This window comes from Sorghum bicolor, chromosome 3 (assembly GCF_000003195.3).
Source record: "Sorghum bicolor cultivar BTx623 chromosome 3, Sorghum_bicolor_NCBIv3, whole genome shotgun sequence".
Taxonomy (NCBI): Eukaryota; Viridiplantae; Streptophyta; class Magnoliopsida; order Poales; family Poaceae; genus Sorghum; species Sorghum bicolor.
This window is the reverse complement of record NC_012872.2, coordinates 64,690,396-64,709,262: the sequence shown is the minus strand read 5'-3', so window position 1 is coordinate 64,709,262 and position 18,867 is coordinate 64,690,396. Positions and strand designations below refer to the sequence as shown.

Here is an 18,867-nt window from a genome sequence, read left to right as displayed (position 1 = left end):
CTATAACTGCGCCCGTTGATGTAACCAATATCTACAAAAATGTTTTGGGTTGACACTTGTTTAAAACAAATTCAGTTCTTGTCAGCCATAATATCCAACGAATGGGTGTTACACCTTGGGAGATGCGCATGTAATGATTTTGCTTAACACCTTGCTTGGGTGTTACACTGAGTTTTCCAGGGCTTGGAGCCGAAGTAAAACTCAGAGGCTGTTGGTAAAATAAAAACTCAGTCACTGCTTATAATAACTAATGAGACTGAGTACAGAATACTACATCAATCACTAGTCTTTAGACCAATATAATAGAGAATGAGCATTTAGACGATTCACAAATTCACAATTTAAATAAACTAACGGATACGTTCTCAATTTTAGAATTTAGAAATTACAGGAAGAGAAATGGAACCCCTACAGTGCTTACTTCAATCTTGTGTTGACTGGCAGCCTACTATTGCTGAATCATTCGCCTGCACGGAGTCACGCCTCGTAGAATCGGCTATCGGCGCCGGCGGGTCGCACTGCAGTCGGACTCTCTGAAAGCTGAGGCATTGCGACTTGTTGTCTTGTTGAGCTACTGTCAATTAGCATCCATCTTGAAGTTGAGCTGCTGTCTTCTTAAATTCTTAGACTTTTGAGTCATATACATACCGAATAGTAGGCCAATACTAGTACTACATGTCATAGACTTGGGGATGGGCACTTCAGGCCTGTTTGGTTGAGATCCTGGCGAAGTTGTTTAGTCTAAACAACAATCTCAGTTGTCCGATTTTTCGTGCTCAAGTTTTTTTTAATATTTTTTTAATGAAAGATTGCCCGAGGGTGGATAGAGTTGACTTGGCCAGCCAACTTTTCCTTCGTTTGTAGGCCTAGACTTACATTTTTTTTAGAATTACACAATACAATATATATACTTTTTTTTTGAGATTACACAGTACAACGCAGACACTCAACACGCACGCACACTCACCCATATGAACACACGTACGCAAACCCTACTCCTATGAGGATCTTCGAAGTACTGAGCCGGGGCGCCTCGCTGTCGAGGGGCACGTCGCCTACCACTTAATGCATAGCGTCGGAAAATCCTGGATTTACACGCACGCACACTCACCCATATGAACACACGTACGCAAACCCTACTCCTATGAGGACCTTCGAAGTACTGAGCCGGGGCGCCTCGCTGTCGAGGGGCACGTCGCCTACCACTTAATGCATAGCGTCGGAAAATCCTGGAAAAAATCCACGCACACTCACCCATATGAACACACGTACGCAAACCCTACTCCTATGAGGACCTTCGAAGTACTGAGCCGGGGCGCCTCGCTGTCGAGGGGCACGTCGCCTACCACTTAATGCATAGCGTCGGAAAATCCTGGAAAAAATCCAGAATAAAGTACCGCACCCAGGATTTGAACCCTGGGTGGGAGCCCCCCAACCAATGGCCTTTGCCATTGCGCCGTGAACCCCTTGGCATACAATATATATACTTACAACACAAATACACTCACACACGCGTAAGCAAATCTTACCTCTATGAACATCTTCGAAGAACTGAGCCAGTAGATCACGATATTCACGAACCGCAAACACCTTATTAGCAATAGAGATATCATCTATCAATCAAAATATATACAAATAAAAATAAAAATATGTAACACTGTTGAATTCTAAAATAAATTCAAAAAATAGGAGCATGGAGGTTCCATAACCCAACGAAATCGGCTTGGCCACGGGCGTCCGCCGCCATCCGGACGCTATCTTCATGGGCCTGCGCACCGGACAGCCCAACAGGCATGCTCTTCCCCGTCGCACGCGCATTTGGCTGTCGGGGCATCACCGCCCATCTGCCGCCGCACTCTGCACCGCTCACGCAGCGCCCGTCCCCCTGCCGCGCCGCACCCCATCGCCGGCCGCACTGCGCCACCATCCCGCGCCTCGGCCCTGTCCACCCCGTCCACCGTGTTCAAGGATTCATCTCAGCTTCAGTCCAGCAGCCCGTGGCCTAGCGCGTGCGACCATCAGAGACGCATCGCGAACGAAGAATTCTACTGTCCGCGGGGCTCGCATCGCAATCGACGTGGCATGAGTCGACCGCGCGCACTAAGCAACGCTTTTATGCTGTGTGACTCGTCAGTCGTCAAACAATCATTCATTGGATTCACAGCCACGCCCAGACTGGCGGCCATCGGAACGCAGGAATACGAGACCTAACGACAGGAACAGCAGCCGAGCAGGTTGATGTTACGAAGGTGATGGAGAGCAACGTACTGTCCTCGCAGACTTCAAGTACACGATACACGCCCCTCGAAAGTGAAGCTGCTCAAGTTTGCAAGACAGAACATGGAAGAAAAATGCACTCGTTGTTTCCGTCAATGAATTGAACCGGGTGACTTTTGAATGTATATAAATCTTTACAAGCTCTGAACTTTACATCTTACAGAGGAGGGTTGGAGTGTGGCCAGTGGTTAAAAAAACCGAGAGCCAGGCCTTTGTTGTGGGCTAGCTTGTGGCAACGGAACCATTGCTGTACTGTACAAAAGCTACGTATACAATACACGGCACAGACTACATTTTTAGAGCACCAAGAGAAGAATGACTACTGGTGGTCTGGTAAATCCAAGCAGCTACCTAGCGTCAATTGCGGTTATGGTCACGCTGTTGGCCGTGAGGCCATGAGACGAGTCCGTGTCCTCCGACGTGTTCTTCCCGATGTTCACCCCGGGCTCGTTCGGCTCAGGGACCGTCGCGTTCTCGCTGGCCAGCATCATGACGACCGACGACATCAGGGGCCTGTTCCTGGGCTGCACCTCGACGCACAGGAGCGCGACCTGGATGCATCGCAGCACCTCGCTGTAGTTGACGCCGCTGCCGTCCATGACCTTGTCCACCAACTCGACGCTCCTGCCTTCTTTCCACATCATCCACGCCTGGACAATGAAATGACCAGACCAGAGCATGCATATGGTTAGATAACAAATTAAAGTTCAGAAAGGAACACTTGTAATTGTAGTAAGTGTGGTGCTTACTGTTAGTACTTACATATCGGAGGAGGTTGAGATCAAGGTCTTCTTCGTAGAAACCTCGGTTTCTCTTGCCAGTGATGATCTCGAGAACCAGCACGCCGAAGCTGTAGATGTCGGACTTCATGGAAAACACGCCATCCATCGCATACTCTGGGGACATGTAGCCGCTGAAAACCAAAATTCATAGCTCATGTCAGTCTGAATGTCCATAATTTGGGGACCATAGGACCAGGACATCAAGAAAAGAACTTACTATGTTCCAATGACCTTCAATGTATATGCTGTGGTCTGGTCACCTCCGAACATCCTTGCGATGCCGAAGTCTGAAATTTTGGGGACCATGTTCCTGTCCAGTAACACGTTGCTCGCCTTCAGATCCCTATGGATGATCCTGAACCTTGAGTCTTCATGCAGATACTGTAAACCCCTCGCAATCCCCAAAATGATGTCAAAGCGTTTCTGCCACCTTAGCAAACTCCGCTTTCCTTCATCTGCACAACGCATAACCATTGACATAAGTACTTTTCAGTAAGTTAAACTTCTTTATATGCAGATGTAGTTTACGCAAAGTTAAACTGACCAAATATGAACGTGTCGAGGCTCTGGTTGTGCATGTACTCGTACAGGAGCATCCTCTCCTCCTCGTCGACGCAGCAGCCGAGCAGCCTGACGAGGTTCCTGTGCTGAAGCTTGGCTATCAGCTTCACCTCGTTCTTGAACTCCACCGCCCCTTGCATCGATCTCCGGGACAGCCTCTTGACGGCCACTTCCTGCCCATCCTCAAGCTTTCCCTGCCAACAATTCGCAGGTAGCTCCCATTAGAAGTCAGGGAGAATCGTCTAACAAACACCTTTTCAGATTATATGATCAGGTTTATCATCCTACTGTTAACAAGCACACACTCCTTCCTATCGTTCTTGCTTACCATGTAAACAGGACCAAATCCGCCTTCGCCGATCTTGTTGCTCGCAGAGAAACTGTCGGTGGCGGCCAGGATCACGGCCAGATCAAACAGCGGCAGGTCGTCGACGTCTTTCTCGGCACCTTTCCAGTTCTCGTCCAACGCTTGCTGTTTCCTTGTCCTGAACGGGAGCACGTCGTCTCCGCCGCTCGGCGCCGAGGAATCCGTCGCGCATTGACGTTTCCTCCTCTTCCTCCAGACGCAGCAGCAGACAACCGAAAGCAGGAGAAGCACGCCGGCGACTGTCGTGACGACGGCGACCACCACGCGTTTGCTTGGGACCCGGTGTTTTGCTGGAAAACAAGCAGCGGCAATCGGCAAAACGTTAGGTGGTGAAACCGGCCTAACACTACTGTGTGTTCTGCATGCGACCAGATAGTCATCACGCGAGCGTGGCAAAAGTTTTAGACTAAAAAAGTACTAAAGCTTTGGTTGCACTTTATTACTTAGCAACATGCATGCATGATGTCCCCTTTTGAATGTGCTTTATGATTTTTCTACCACTAGAAAAATGTGCGTATTTTCTACCAAGAATAATCGTACCTAGAAATGCATGTTGACATGTTGTCGATGTAAACGGTTGCCCCCTGTATAGTTTATGATATCTAGACAGCTTTTGATGTGTCATTATCAATTTGGGTGGTGTTGGACGATAACTCGTCCAGTGATGTTCTCCGGTAGGCTGCACGGCACCTAACCAAGCGACTGCGATACATGGTTTATGGGTGCAGAAACCAATTGCTTCCACAGTTTCTGGCCAAGCTAAGCTTTTGATAATTGACCCATGCATGCTACTTTGCTTCCATTCAAAGATGATCCTTGAATTGCCTGCTCTATCATATATAAAAACAAATGCAACTGGGCCGAGGAACAGGAAACTCTGTGCAAGTTTTCTTTTTCCTCAAATAATGTGTATGGAGTATTCCAGTGTGTTTTTTCAGAATGGAAGTGGTGGCCAGTGACACCTTTTATTCTATGATGAGATGGCCTATTCTTGACCGAGAAAAATGGGCGTGCTGGAGAATCCAGCTAGTGCAGAATTTCGATCGTTTCAAGCGAAATTAGAGATATGGGACACAGGGGCCAATTAATATCGACAGCTAAGGAGATCGACGAGATAGCTCAACCAAGTCTCAGAACAGTACTTGGCTAATCAACACTTCTATAATATGTGTCATGTCAGGTTCCTAGCAAGGACTTACAAAATAAATTTGACTAAAAATATTAATAATATTTATATTTATATCTCTAAATATATTTATTATGAAAACATATTCTATGATAGTTATATACCAGAAATATTAATATTTTTTATTCGATTAAAGTTAATCATGTTTGACTTCTTCAAAGCGATAACGATATTGTTTATGGGACGGAGTGAGTATTATAAACGTACAGTAATGCATTTTTTTTTAGAAAAGGGCCTTATAGTAATGCATAGAATCGCGCAGCTGTGAGTAACTAGAAGATCATAAATACTGCCTGAAATTGTACTAAATTTTATGCAGAAATACTGAACTGAAAGAAGTATTATCCATCCAAAAATAATAATAAAAAAGATGGCGTCAGAGTCAGTACCTGCGGCATTGAGCGCATCTATCTCCGACTGCGCGAGCCGTATGTAGACATCCTCAACGTCCGTCGGGAACAGCCGCATGTCCAGCAGATCGACGGCCCAGATGACGCAGCCGCGGCTGACGCCCCCGCTGACGTTCGCCGCCGCGTACGCCCGGCAGCTGCAGTTGCCGAGGCACGCCTGCCGGCACTGGTCCAGCGTCATGCCGGGGTACACCGTCGCGTTGGTGGCCTCCGGCAGCTTCATCCGCTTGACGACCCAGAACCCGTCGCTGCTCGCGTTGGCGCCGCCGCAGCTGAGGCTGGTCGTCCTCACGCACCCGGCCTTCCCGTCGCGGAGGTTCCACTGCTGCGGCGACCGCGGCTGGAACCCCGGGAGGCAGACGCACGCCTGGGACTGCCCGGTGTTGTCGCAATACCCGAACGGCCCGCACTTGGCGTACGAGTCGCACGGGTCGTTTGGGTAGTACCAGAAGTTGCTCCAGCCGCCGTTGAGCAGCACGAACCGCTGCACCTGCCCCGCCGCCTCGTCCACGACGAGCCGCGACAGCAGCGCGTCGCCGCCGATGGAGTAGCTGTAGTACGTCTCGTCGCCGGGGACGTACACCACCTTGAAGGTGAAGTCGTTCGACTTGAGGTACGGCACGCCGGTGAGGATCTCGCCGTTCCACGGCCCGCTCGTGTACAGCCTCGTGTCGCCCCGGAGGAGGAAGAACTGCGGCAGGCCGCCGGTGACCAGCTTGAACGTGACGTCGCCCGGCGCCGGGTCGGACGCGCCGCGCCACGCCGTGATGTTCCGGGTGATGCCGGCCTTGACGTCCACCCCGAGCTTCATGCCCGGGAGCAGCGTGTCCGTCGGGTAGTCGAAGCTCTGCCACGCCACGCTCTGGTCGGAGTCGGAGCCGCTCCCGTCGGCGCTGAGGATGAAGTTGCCGCTGTCCAGGAGCCGCAGGGTGCCGCCGGCGGTCACGTTCACGGTCGGCGCCGCCGAGGACCACACCGTGCCGTTCTGGCCGTCGAGGATGACGAGGCGGCCGTCGACGGAGAGCCGGAGCACGGCCGGGGTGCTGCGGACCGGGCTCTGGCGGTTGGCGACCCACACCACGGTGTGCAAGGTGATGTTGTAGTACCAGATCCCGAGGTACGTCCTGGCGCCGCCATCCGGGCTGAAGAAGCCGAGCTGGAAGACGCCGCCGGCCGAGACGAGCGTCTGGTTATTGCCGGTGGTGATGGACTCCGATGGGCCGAGGGTGTCGGTGGAGGTGGAGAGTGGGAAGAACGCGGCGGCGGTGGCGAGGAGGACGAGGTGGAGCGCGCACGCCCTCATGCTCGACGACCTCGCCTGAATCGCGCGGCCCCGCGCCAGTGCAAAACGGGCGGTGATCGCTAGCTACGCTCGGGATGGGGACATTGCCTTGTGATTGTGAGGGTGCCTGCACCTGCACGCACGCACGGCCGAGTGGCGGCTGCCAACACCGAGGCTTCGGATCGGATCTGTGGGAGGGAGAGGACGTTGTCTTGTACCGGGGTGATCGACCCGTGAGACGGTGCGGCCGTACGGGGCTGCAGCTGCGCGCGAGAATTTGTTTATTCGGGTATCACATGGGCCTGTGGCCGGCCGCGTTTGAGTGCCTTCTTTATCACCTTTTTGACGAGACAAGAGGGTTGGTTGGATTTGGAGTACTAGCAGTGTAGCAGCACACAAGCCAGCCGAGTCAACGCTGGAGTCTGGAACGGCTAGCTGTTTTTCCACGCGGCCGAGTTGACCGTCGCCCGTGTACGGTCAGAGACCGAGTTTGATCCGATGCACAGAACCAATCACACGATTGCGCCTCCGCCACACACCGCCTGCCTTATGAACGGGGCCACGTCGGCCGGCCGTCGCACCGCACTTACCTCCGTGACTCCGTCGATGCGAATGAAGTTTCTAAACTTACGAATTACGATGGAGAGTAAGAGCCTCAAAGGGCTTGTTTCGATCCTGACGGCGCCGAATTCGTCCACAGCAACTGCGGCAGCTTCGGACATCAAAAATGAACAAGAATTCGATGGCGAGGCCACGACATGACGTAACTGTGGTAGCCACCAAACGCGCGCGCTGCGGCTGCGGCGCGGAAGGTGTGGCCTAGTGCGGCAGCGAACCCAAACCTAACGTATTTTTCTTTCACAATAAATCAACGAATAATATAATTTATCAGCTAAACAAGAACAAACATAGTTTCTTATTTCCAATTATTACAAGTATAGTATGGTGGGACTTAAGTTATACCATGTCGGTATAATCTTGTTCTCTTGTGTTTTATTTTGCCGCGGATCACAACAGTGGCGAATCCAGCCAGAGAATTCACCTAGGGCGGACTTATACTCTAAAATTTTTGCTACCAACGATAACTTATGTTTTAGGCAAAAATTATAGAACAACCAACAAGAATCGAGACGTTACCTTGAGACATTTCTGTACCAAAGTTTTTCCAATTTCTGTGCTGGCATTGTTTGAACTAACACGAACCACATCTCCAGCTTCATCTACTTCTCTGCCCCCATCCATTGACAAAATCCTAAAATTCTGAAATTAGAAATCACAAAATGAGTGAAGTAGTGAACGACCAAATTCCCAATGTCTGAACTCTAAAACAGTCAATCACAAGCAGTCAAGCAGAAAGCAGGGCTGGCCGGCTGGGGCGGTGAGGCTCGCTACCTGCCTGAATCCTGAGCGGCTAGCTGAGCACCTGACGGAGTGGGGGTTGGCCGCCTGGCCGGCCTGGGCAGGGACGCAGGGTCGCTGGATCCGTTGGCACCCGGCAAGAGGCAGCGATGCGGCGAGTAGGCGAGCGGCGACAGTGAGCTTGGAGGGCGGAGCAGAGACCGGAGGCAAAGGCCAAAGGGGCGAGCGGCGCAGCGTCCGTGCTCGTGCGGCCGTGAGTCTGTGCGACCACGAGACCTAACTCGGGCAGTGGAGGGCCTTCAAACTGGGCCTAGTCTGGGCCAAAACAAGTATGCGATAACGGCCTATGACACCTGAAGTCTGTGCTCAGCCTCGCCCACTCGGTAAAGCAGCGCCGTGCCTCCGTCGACTTCACCGCTTCTGCCCTTCGCCTCCAACTCCGGTGGAATATAGGGGGTGGGGATATGGTGCCCAGCTAAGGGGACCTAGGGCGGCCGCCCTAGCTCGCCCTAGTGGTGGCTCCGCCTCTGGATCACAAGATATGTTGGGCTACCGGTTCAAGCAGGGTAAGTCTTATCGGTTCAAGCATGGCCTTTAAAATATTCTTTACGTTTTCTTTATTCATTTGTAAAATAAAAATATACATGAAAAGCTTTAATATTTTTTATAATCTATTCAATAATTAAATAAAATTATGTATAGTAAAAAAATATTATGAATTGTATTGTAGTATCATTGTAGATCTTGCGTGTGATTTCCATTCCGTGTTGGTCTAAGCAGGTTCAAAATACGGGTCAAACCGAGCAACCCATCGTGCTTACATCCTAGGCGTGACATTGCCCTCGCGTTCATATCATTACTGATACGGTCTAATTAATTTCATATGGCAGATCTAAAATATTTCTTGTCGTATCGTGCTAAAAGATCGTATCATACAAATATCACGGTCCTAGTCACAGCTCTAATTAAAAGCCAACTTGTGTCGCGGCTCTATGCTCTATCAGCATGAACTGGGAGTAGAGTTTACTTTCATCTACTATGCACTTAGACTACATTGGCATCTGAGTTGAATTTAAAAAACGTGCATTGGATCTCGATTCGTCTTTGGAACTCGAGCTTGCTTATTTGCATCTCCAGCAACCCCAAAGTGGGAAAGGTTTGACTCATAGATTGTTAATTTACCCTAATCTGTACCATCATCATCTATACATTGCGATGACCACATAGTTAAAGTCAAAGAACAAAAACAAGCTCCCGACGGTACCATCATGATTCATCACTACCCATCACCCAACCAGGCGGCTGCCCCGTCCGGCAAGGCCTGACCAGAGACGGCACAGTAGAGGCCGACGTGTCATCAGGGCGTGCTGCCTTGGGCCTCATGCCTGGACGGCGCAATTTTCGGGATGGGCTAGCTCGATAAGCACAGCTTGCCAAGGAGACCGGGCCAGCCTGGGGCCCGGTTTAGCAGGGGAAGGGAGGAGGACGGTGGCGGCAACAGATCCGCTTCAAGCAGAGCGGGAGGGAGTAGGAGGCGGCGACGCTTGAGTGAAGCTGGCCCGAGCGCTCGACGTCGACACAGATGCTGCGCTGGAGGCCCCTCGGGGGCCAAGGAGGAGTCCGCCGCTGCCGCCCTCGAGTCCGCTCGACACCGGCCACCGTGCTCAACTGCCAGTGGTGCATGGGCCAAGAAGGAGGTGCACTGGTGGTGCTGAGGGCAAGGAGGACGAGGTGGCCGCGCAGTGAAAACATGTTTGGCACTAAGACGAGTTCACGTAGGTGAGGTCACGTGGAGTGGAGGAGCGTAGACAGTGTGCAGCCACGCGAGGAAGGGATGGGGCCTGAGGGTGCAATGGAGTTAGGGTAAGGAGAGTGTGATGCGCGGTGGGCTATCATGCATCTTCCTCGCTTTAGAAGATCAGTCCTCATCCTCTTAGCAGGCTACAGTGATACCGGGCCTTACCGGACCTGCACCAATTTACTAGGCATGTCGCGTGCTTAGGGTGCAGCCTAGGCACGGCTCTGTGCCTCATGCTGTGCTGGTCTAGACTCGCGTAGCACCAGGGCGTGTTGTGCTTGGGGAATTTTTTTTTATTTTTAGCCCAAAAATGAAACAATTTTCAATTTTGACACGGTTTCGGAAAAATTTTCAAAACTAGGCCGTTTGGCCCCGCCACCATGCATGGCGGGGCAAAAACACTGCACCCCGCCATGCATGGTGGCGGGGTTGAAGTGCCACGTGGCGCCCGGGTGGGCGGGGCCGGCTGACGTGGACCCCGCCACCGTCCATGGCGGGGTACGGGGACCCCGCCACCGATCATGGCGGGTTGCAACCCCGCCGCGCATCATGGCGGGGTGCACCCGCGCCCTACTTAGTCGGCCGAACGGCCATCTCCTCTCATTTCTCTCCCTCTCTCACCCCGAGTGTCTCTCTTTCTCTCCCTCTCTCACACCCGAGCTCCGCTCTTCTCCGGTGCCCCTCTGCGTCGTCCTTCACCTCCATTCCCCCTCCTCGGCGCCCCTCTCCGCTGCGTATTCCCCGCCTCGTCGTTCTTCACGGTTGTTTTCCCGGCCACCCCTCGTTTGGATAAGGTAAATTTCTTACAACCTTTACGTTTTCATAGTTTAGATAAGTTCATTTGGTTATTTTTAATATGTTTAGTAAATCTCTTGTTACGTTACTTTGTTTAGTTATGTGATTTGTGTTGAATTATTTTCGCGTTTTTAGATGGAGGACTCGTATCGTGAGTCTATTTGGCGAAAAAAGGGTCGTCCTAGAGAGTTTACCCCGATGTTTCTTGCAAGGATGCCCCCGTGCCTCCCGAGGAACCTATTCCAAATTGTGATTGTGGACATTCGGCACACGTGAGCCAGTCGAGACATCCGGATACTGCGGCACGTTGCTTCTATACTTGTTATAGTTATAGCGTAAGTCACTGTGCCCTTTGTTTTTCTTATTGGTTTTTTATCTTTTTATTCCCAATGAGACAATTGAAACTCTTTTGTAGCCCTACTTCCGGTGCTTTTTCTTCCAATGGATCGACGGGCCGGACAAGTTTGACCCAAGAATTCTGCTTTTCTACCCCGGCGTTGATCATTGCAAATGTGAGTTGTTTACTCGCTGGGTTGCGCCCCCCCTAACCCTCCTCCTATGACGGAGGAAGAGAAGGCCGTCGCCTCTGCACGGCGGCTCGAGTATCCTCCAAAGTGTCATTGCGGAGAACAAGCCGTGATAAATCCACGGAATGAACTAGAGTTCGTTTGTCCTCTGCGGCGTGAAGTAAGTTTAGATTCAATCTTCAAATTTCAGTTGATATATGTGTGTTCTAATGTGTTCTTTTTGTAGGATCGTGGTTTTCGAAAGTGTCGTTTCGCGGAGTGGATCTATGGTCCAAAGAGCCATTGGCCAGAGCCTGAGAAGCAGGAGGAGGTTCCAGAGTGGAAGAAGAAGCGGAGGTCTATTGCGCCTCCCGTGATGTGCAAATGTGGTGTTGAAGCTAGCTACGGCCTAGTTCCTTCAGGTCTTGGGATTGGCCACTTCTGTGGCCACATGATCGACTATGATGAGGTTTGCTAGGACTGTGCACATTTAGTACTAGTATACTCATATATTTGTTTTTGTACGCTAACTTTGTATTCATATATTTCCCGTAACAGAGCACTCAGAAATGCAAATGGGAATCATCTGATGATGTGTTTAAGTTCAAAGATGAGTATAAGGCAAGAGTAGCAGTTCGCAAGACGAGAGGTTATCCTGCAAACTACGTCACTGATTTTGTGAAGGACCATAAGAAGAAAATGCTTGCATTCGCCCAGGAGTTGCGTGTTCGTAACCCTGCGAGTATTGCATGGAAGAAGTGGTCCGAGGAGAGGGAAAAGGAGATAGAGGAGTACCGTGCAAGGAAGGCTGAAGAGGATGCAAGGAAGGCTGCGGAGGAGGCTGAGAGAGCTGAGATGCAATGCTTGAACGATACTATTGCCTCATTATGTGCTAGTGAGTCATTTAATTTTTGAAAGTGAAACTGTTAGTTTCTCTGAAATGAATATGTTATTAATTCCTTAAATTTTGTACTTACAGAGATTGGATGCACCAGAAACTGGCAAGCAGATGTGGGCCGTGCTAAGTACGCGGAGAATATGATATTAGGGCGGGAGGCTGCAGTTGGTGGCACCGCTAGTCGTCCGATTGTGGTCGAAGAGGAGGACGAGGCGGAGGAAGACGACGACACCGGAAGGATAGGCGACCTCATTCGTCTTGCCGAGGAATTGGGGTACCCTCAGGACGAGCATGACTACGAAATGGGAAGGATAGGCGACCTACTTCGTCTTGCAGAGGAGGGTGAGGCGTCAGGACCGATGCCTGTCGGTGCCTTAGAGGAGGGTGAGGCTGCATACCACAACCAGAAGACATCGGTCTATGACTCATGGTGGCCAACAGACATGACCGAGGAAGAGGGGCAGTTATACTCTCAGGCGGCAGAAGAGGCAGAGGCAGCTTACTACGAGAGACAGGCTAGTGAGGGCAAGGCAGCGGAGGCGAGCATGGGTAAGGAGGTTGTAGTGGACGATTGGGAGTCCGAGGACGAGTTGCTTACACAGTGGTGCACGCAATTTGATTGATGTGGTAATGTATGTGAGTGGCTTAGGGATGAGACTTTTGTACTTTGAAACTTGTCATGTAATAATTTGTATTCCGACGTATTTCAATTTGATCGCTCCTCGCCAAAGTCCACAGCTGTCAGAATGTTTAACTAACATAACAATTGAAAAAGATTTTGTAACATGTTTAACTAATATAACATTTAAAAGTTTTGTTTCTTGCATGTTTTTTGTGTAATATTTAAAAAGAAATAGAGGAAGTCACTTTGAGTAGTGCTATGTTAGGTACATGGGGGTCTGGCAAATTTTTGGCTACCCCGCCATGGTTGGGGGCGGGTTAGGGCTACCCCGCCATGGTGCATGGCAGGGTAGCCCTAACCCGCCCCCAGCCATGGCGGGGTAGCCAAAAATTGGCCAGAACCTTTGCTGCACTGCCGTTGTTTGGTATTTTGTTAACCGATTGTTCGGGTTCGCAGCTGGTTTGGCAAGACAGAGATATGTCACTACATGACAAATCCGAACAACTAAATTAATTCACACTAATTCTTAAAAAAAGGCACATCAATTATCTAGAAATATGTCACAGGTACCAACGTGCTGGAAATAACAATATGTCACAGGTACTACATGACAAGTCCCAACTGCTAAACATGTCTAATCTAATCATCGCCAGGGGTGTAGCGGTTTCGCGGCTTCCGTCGCCTCCTAGGATTGGTAGGCACCACGTTGCTTGTCCACCCCACGTCCGTGCGGTCTCGCCGCTGCCTCTCGCGCTGCCTCCTATGGACACGCTCCATCTCCTGTGTGGACGAAGTACCCTGCAAACAAGCACCCTAATGAGCAATTTTAATTTTTGAATCATGCAAATATAGAAAAGTAAAAGCACAGCATAGGCACCTGGTGCTCGACGTGTGTGTACTCCTCCTGTGTGTACTCCACCCCCTGTGTGTACTCCTCCTGTGTGTACTCCACCCCCTGTGTACCAATAGGAGCACCGCCTAGCTGTGAGGTACCCATCTCCTCGTGACCGGTGAACTCCCACTGTAACTCGTCGTCGTCGTCGTCGCCACTAGTCGTGGAGTACTGAAGGGCCTCGTCCTCATCGTCCACGTCCGCTGGACCCTTCCCTGTGTACTGCGGAGTACGTACAGAGGAGGAAGCGGCCCTAGCCGAAGTAGCTCTAGTGGACATCGAGGCCGTCTGGCTCCTAGACAACATGGGGTGCAACGGAGGCGCATATGTCGTGTCTGCACAGCTCAGCTTAGCCGCTAACTTCTTGCAGCCCTTTTTGATTTTCTGCAGGATAAAATGACAACATGCATTATTCAGTTGTAATTGTTTTGTAATAATGAAATATTTTTCGAAAGTACCTTGACAAAGCTGCGAAGAGGGTTGCTCTTGTCGTCTCTACTCCGGAACAGTTGCCTGCTAGCTTCCTCGGAGTAGTTAGACAACTGTTGTGACTACAACATCACACACAACATTAACTCGATCATTTGGACAACTGTTGTGCCATAAACATCAAATAATACATGAAAGTCCAAGGTACTTACCACATATCTATTTAAGGGGGCCCTAAGAACCTGTTTGTCAACCCTTTGCACCTCGTCGAACGCATCGGCGATGTCATCCTCACCACCCTCATCTGCAGGGGTGTTGGTGTACGGGACCATGATATGAGTCCTCGTACTCCGGTGCAGCCACTGTAGGTACTCCATCCATCTGGCGGGGTCGTGCGGTGGTAGTGAGTTGACGAGGGGAACCTGCCTGTGATACCAAGTCTGCAAATGTGCATCGTGCCTGACCGCCCAATCCTTTTGCGTGGACCGAAACCTGCGATCAATCCTGCAAAAATATATTGCATTAGCAATGAGCCACTTAATGGAAACAAACAAAGTGCCATCATACCTATGCAGCTCAGCGTTTGTGGAATACAGTGGTGGAATCCCCTGCAGCCTCCCAAACTGTCTGTAAACCCTGCAAGGGTAGTGCATCTCGACCACGTGGAAGAAGATCAGTGGGCCATCGTAAAGCCAATCGCTATCCTCCTCGTCGCAGCGTGGACTAAGGTACCCCTCTAGCTCCCACCGAGACCACGGTGACCATGTGACCTGCAAAATTTGTAAACTTATTTTTAGTATTTCAAAATAAAACGCATTAATAGTGCATTTAGTACTAAAAGTAAATTGAACTTACGTAGTTGTGTGTCAACACGTCTAGCTCGTCAGTGTACTGCCTGTACCTCCTGTCTGCTTCGCCCCTGACTACCTTAGCATCTGACCAGAGAAAAAGGGCGGTGGGTCTAACATCTTCATGCACCCATACCTGCAATTAACACAAACATAATGTCATAAATGGCTTAAGTGTTATGAAGAAATCGAAATAGCAAATGCACTTACAGGCAAACCCGGAGGTTTAGTGGGCCTTCCAACTGGAAAACGCTCCCAAATCCAAACCTGAAGTAGATATGAGCAACCACCTAGGTTTCCATTCGATGACTGGCGATGACAGGCCTGGCAAAGCTGACGGTATGTCCATGCAAGCACCGCGCTACCCCAACTGTAGCCGGCAATGTTGTCCAGTGGCTACATAAGGATCCTCAGGAAAATCCAGCTGATGCTGTCTCCTAAGGAATCAGGGAACAAGAAACCCCCCAAGAAGTGCCACAACCACACCTTTGCATACATCTCCACCTCATGATCTGGAGCATCAGGCGGTGGTCCTGCACCAAAGTTCTGCGTAATCCAAGACGTCGACACTCCTGAGGTCTTCCTGCAATTACAAGTAAACAAATATTGTATAAATATAGATTTATCTAAAATGGTTGTATTAGTAATTTCAATGGGACTCAAATATGAACTTACTTGGTGCCTTTAACTTCAGCATCTGATGGCCGCCTACCACAAAACTCCTGTACCAAGTCTAGCCAAGTAGACTCATCGACGACCCCAGTCACCGGATGACCAGACAAACTCAAACACAATATCATCTTCACATCCTGCAATGTGATAGTCATTTCTCCACAAGGTGTGTGGAAGGTGTGCGTCTCTGGTCTCCACCTGCATCGTTATAATGTTGTGTATATCAATTATTTGAAGGCACATATTTAACAAACAAATTAAAGTAATGTAAAATGCTATGTTACCTATCAACAAAAGCAGTAAGAACTGTAGAGTCTAGAGTGGAAAGTCCACTGTTGTAGACCCGGACGATCTCAAGAAAGCCTGCACGACGAATGTACGACGCGTATCGCTCGTTCCAGCTGTGTACGTGGTGCGTGCGACCACGAAGCACACACAACGGCCTCTGCTGCTCCGACAAGGCCTTGGCCCGGTGGTCCTTGTCGTAGTCCGCCTCAATGAGGCTAAAGCGGGGATGAGGTGCCCGCGCCGCCATCGTAGCCCGCCTGTTTCAAAAATGAAAGAAACAACATTAGTACAATTAATAACATTAGTAATAAGACAAAGCAAGTAAATTTGATGACGAATAACATAAATGCATGTTTACTAAGAATTTTGATAAGCACAAAGATTAATAAACAACCTCTTGTCTACCCCTCCTATGAAATCTAGCGTTATGACCAGGTTTCTTGCAAATGCTGCATAGGTTCTGCGCACGTTCTTCGTTGAAGTCACCGCCACCATACATGTCATCGCCATAACCTTTCATATTGTCCATATCGCCTTTCAGTCGCTTCTTCTTCCTCCTTCCCTTCCCTACCTTTCTTAGGTCCGGATAAGACACGTAGTCCTCACCATAATATGGAGGCCACTGCGACTCGTCAAGGTACGGCTCGAAGCTCTTCTCCCAAACATTTTGGGTGTTGGCACGGAGATACAAGGGTGACATGTATGGTTCAACTGTATGGTCAAAACCTCTAAGCCGACAAGACGTAATCATGTGTGAGCAAGGGGCATGCATGATCTGAGGTACGTTGCAACTGCATTCTACTTTTTGAAGATCCACACGGTACGTTCGCCCACCAAATTGTTCGCCGCCAAGGTTTGTGCCCCCTCTAGCTCGAACGCTATAAACAAGTCTGTCTCGTCCATAGGCCTCGCCAACCTGTTGCTTGGACAACTCCTCAGCCTCCTGCAAATATTCGTGTGCAGCCTTCCCCCATCTTCCAAGCTCCTCTTCATTTCTCAGGGCTAGGCCATACCGCGTAACAAAATATTCATTGCACTTCTTAAAAGAGAACTCAACTATACCGGACACTGGTAGAGATCGAACGCCTTTGAACACACGATTGAAAGACTCAGAGGAGTTTGTTGTCATTATGCCATACCGAAACCCACCCTCATCATATGATAATGCCCACTTCGCTTTATTTTCCATCTGCTGATCTAACCATGCCTTGCCCGCTCGGTTCATCATCTTCTGTAGTTCCGCCATTGTCTCCTTAAACTCATGTTCTGTACGTTTATTACAAAGTTCCTTTAACTTGTCTGCCACCTCCTTCTTCCGTTGACAGCGCCAGAAATTAGCGGCAAAATGCCTCATGCACCAACGGTGCACTAGGGGTGGGTGCCCATCAATGTGTTCACCGGCAGCATTAAGAATTCCAATGTGACGGTCCGATATCAAACAAATGGTGCGAGAAGGACCAAGGACGTGAAGACGGAGCAGACGCATGAACCATGACCACGAATCATTGTTCTCCCCCTCTGCCAAAGCAAAAGCCAGTGGCACAATTTGATTCTCAGGGTCTACAGCAGCAGCCATCATCAATGTACCTCTGTATTTGCCGGTGAGGAACGTGCCATCAACTAGAACAACTGGCCGACAATACTGAAATGCATGCTTACACTGATCAAAATACCAGAACACACGGTACAGAATATGCCTCAACGGGTTCTGAAGATAAAACCCTCCTGTGTATACGAACCATCTCATGCCAGGGTTGAAATGTTGCATTGCACACAAAATGCGTGGAACCCTGTTATAGGCTTCCTCCCAACTACCCCACCGAATTGCCAGGGCAATTTGCTTTGCCCGCCATGCCTTTCCATATGTTACCTCATACCCAACAAAAGTGGCTATGGTCTCCTGCAAGAAAGACACTGATACGTCGTTGTCCGCATCTACAAGACCCAATATACGGCGAACAAGGTACCGAGCCGTCAACTGGGGATGGTACCGTTTGCCCTTGTTAGTCTGGCATCTGTGTGGCTGCTCCACTGAAGTTAGCTTCCACTTCCCATCACTGGACCGTTTCCGTGCATTCAACTTCCACGTGCACGGGAACCCTGCCTTGCATACTATTTGAAATTTTACCTCCTTGTCGGAATGCCGAACCGTGTACGGCCTATGATGATATACAGCATAGTCCTGAAGGAACAACTTCATCTCAGACATCGTATTGAAAAGCATTCCCTTCCTGAGTATTACATTTTCATGGTTGTACAATGATTCCTTACAAATCTGCAAACCCGTGTCACAAACCGCCATATGCGACATGCTGACATCCATATAATTTGGAACACCGGTAAAGGGCAAGCCAGCCTCCCTCAGCTGTGTAAGCTCTGCCGATGTATAAGAGGGTGGTGCAACGTAAGGTTCTGCCTCTCTAACCCGACCCCATCCTTCATATTCCTCTCCATCACCTGGATACCCTGTGGCTAAATTGCCCTGAGTCTGCGTTGCATGAAGTACCTGAAGCGGAACTCCTGAGGGCATGCCACGAACCGGTGCACACATGCGAGGTGAACCTACTTCCTCATTTTCTGATTCCTCAGAATCAGAGCAAACATCATCACCAATCATTTCATCCTCTGCCGCCTCATTCTCCTCTTGTTCAAACTCGTCTACATCAAAATCATTTCTTATTTGACCAACTGGAGGAGATTGAACCCGCTCCTGCGTCCAATTACCATCCAAGTCCATACTCTCCATAGTTTGTTGGACCTGCACACCACAATCACCACCGCCGTCGAAGGACGGCTCCTCATTCTCAACAGTCTCCAACACCAACTCAGCCATGCCTACATTCGAACCTTGGATGACCCTATTGTATCGGGACCACTCAGCTTGGTTGCACAAGT

At 49.9% G+C, this 18,867-nt stretch overlaps 2 protein-coding genes and 1 long non-coding RNA gene across 3 annotated transcripts; 1 reads left to right on the top strand and 2 right to left on the bottom strand.

Moving 5' to 3' along the window:
* LOC8054721 (receptor-like serine/threonine-protein kinase SD1-8) lies at window positions 2,342-7,159 on the bottom strand. Its single transcript, XM_021457423.1, has 6 exons — window positions 5,563-7,159; window positions 3,949-4,277; window positions 3,604-3,814; window positions 3,277-3,514; window positions 3,040-3,190; window positions 2,342-2,927 (listed from the first exon to the last, which is right to left on the bottom strand). Exons 1-6 carry the CDS (start codon window positions 6,884-6,886, stop codon window positions 2,625-2,627), a joined length of 2,556 nt encoding a protein of 851 aa, XP_021313098.1. The 5' UTR covers window positions 6,887-7,159; the 3' UTR covers window positions 2,342-2,624.
* On the top strand, window positions 11,376-12,240 carry LOC110433752. Its single transcript, XM_021456316.1, has 3 exons — window positions 11,376-11,504; window positions 11,571-11,792; window positions 11,882-12,240. Exons 1-3 carry the CDS (start codon window positions 11,376-11,378, stop codon window positions 12,236-12,238), a joined length of 708 nt encoding a protein of 235 aa, XP_021311991.1. The 3' UTR covers window positions 12,239-12,240.
* Window positions 15,465-15,993, bottom strand: LOC110434001. The gene is made up of 3 exons (XR_002451447.1): window positions 15,969-15,993; window positions 15,688-15,882; window positions 15,465-15,595 (listed from the first exon to the last, which is right to left on the bottom strand). It is a non-coding gene; the product is annotated as an uncharacterized LOC110434001 (long non-coding RNA).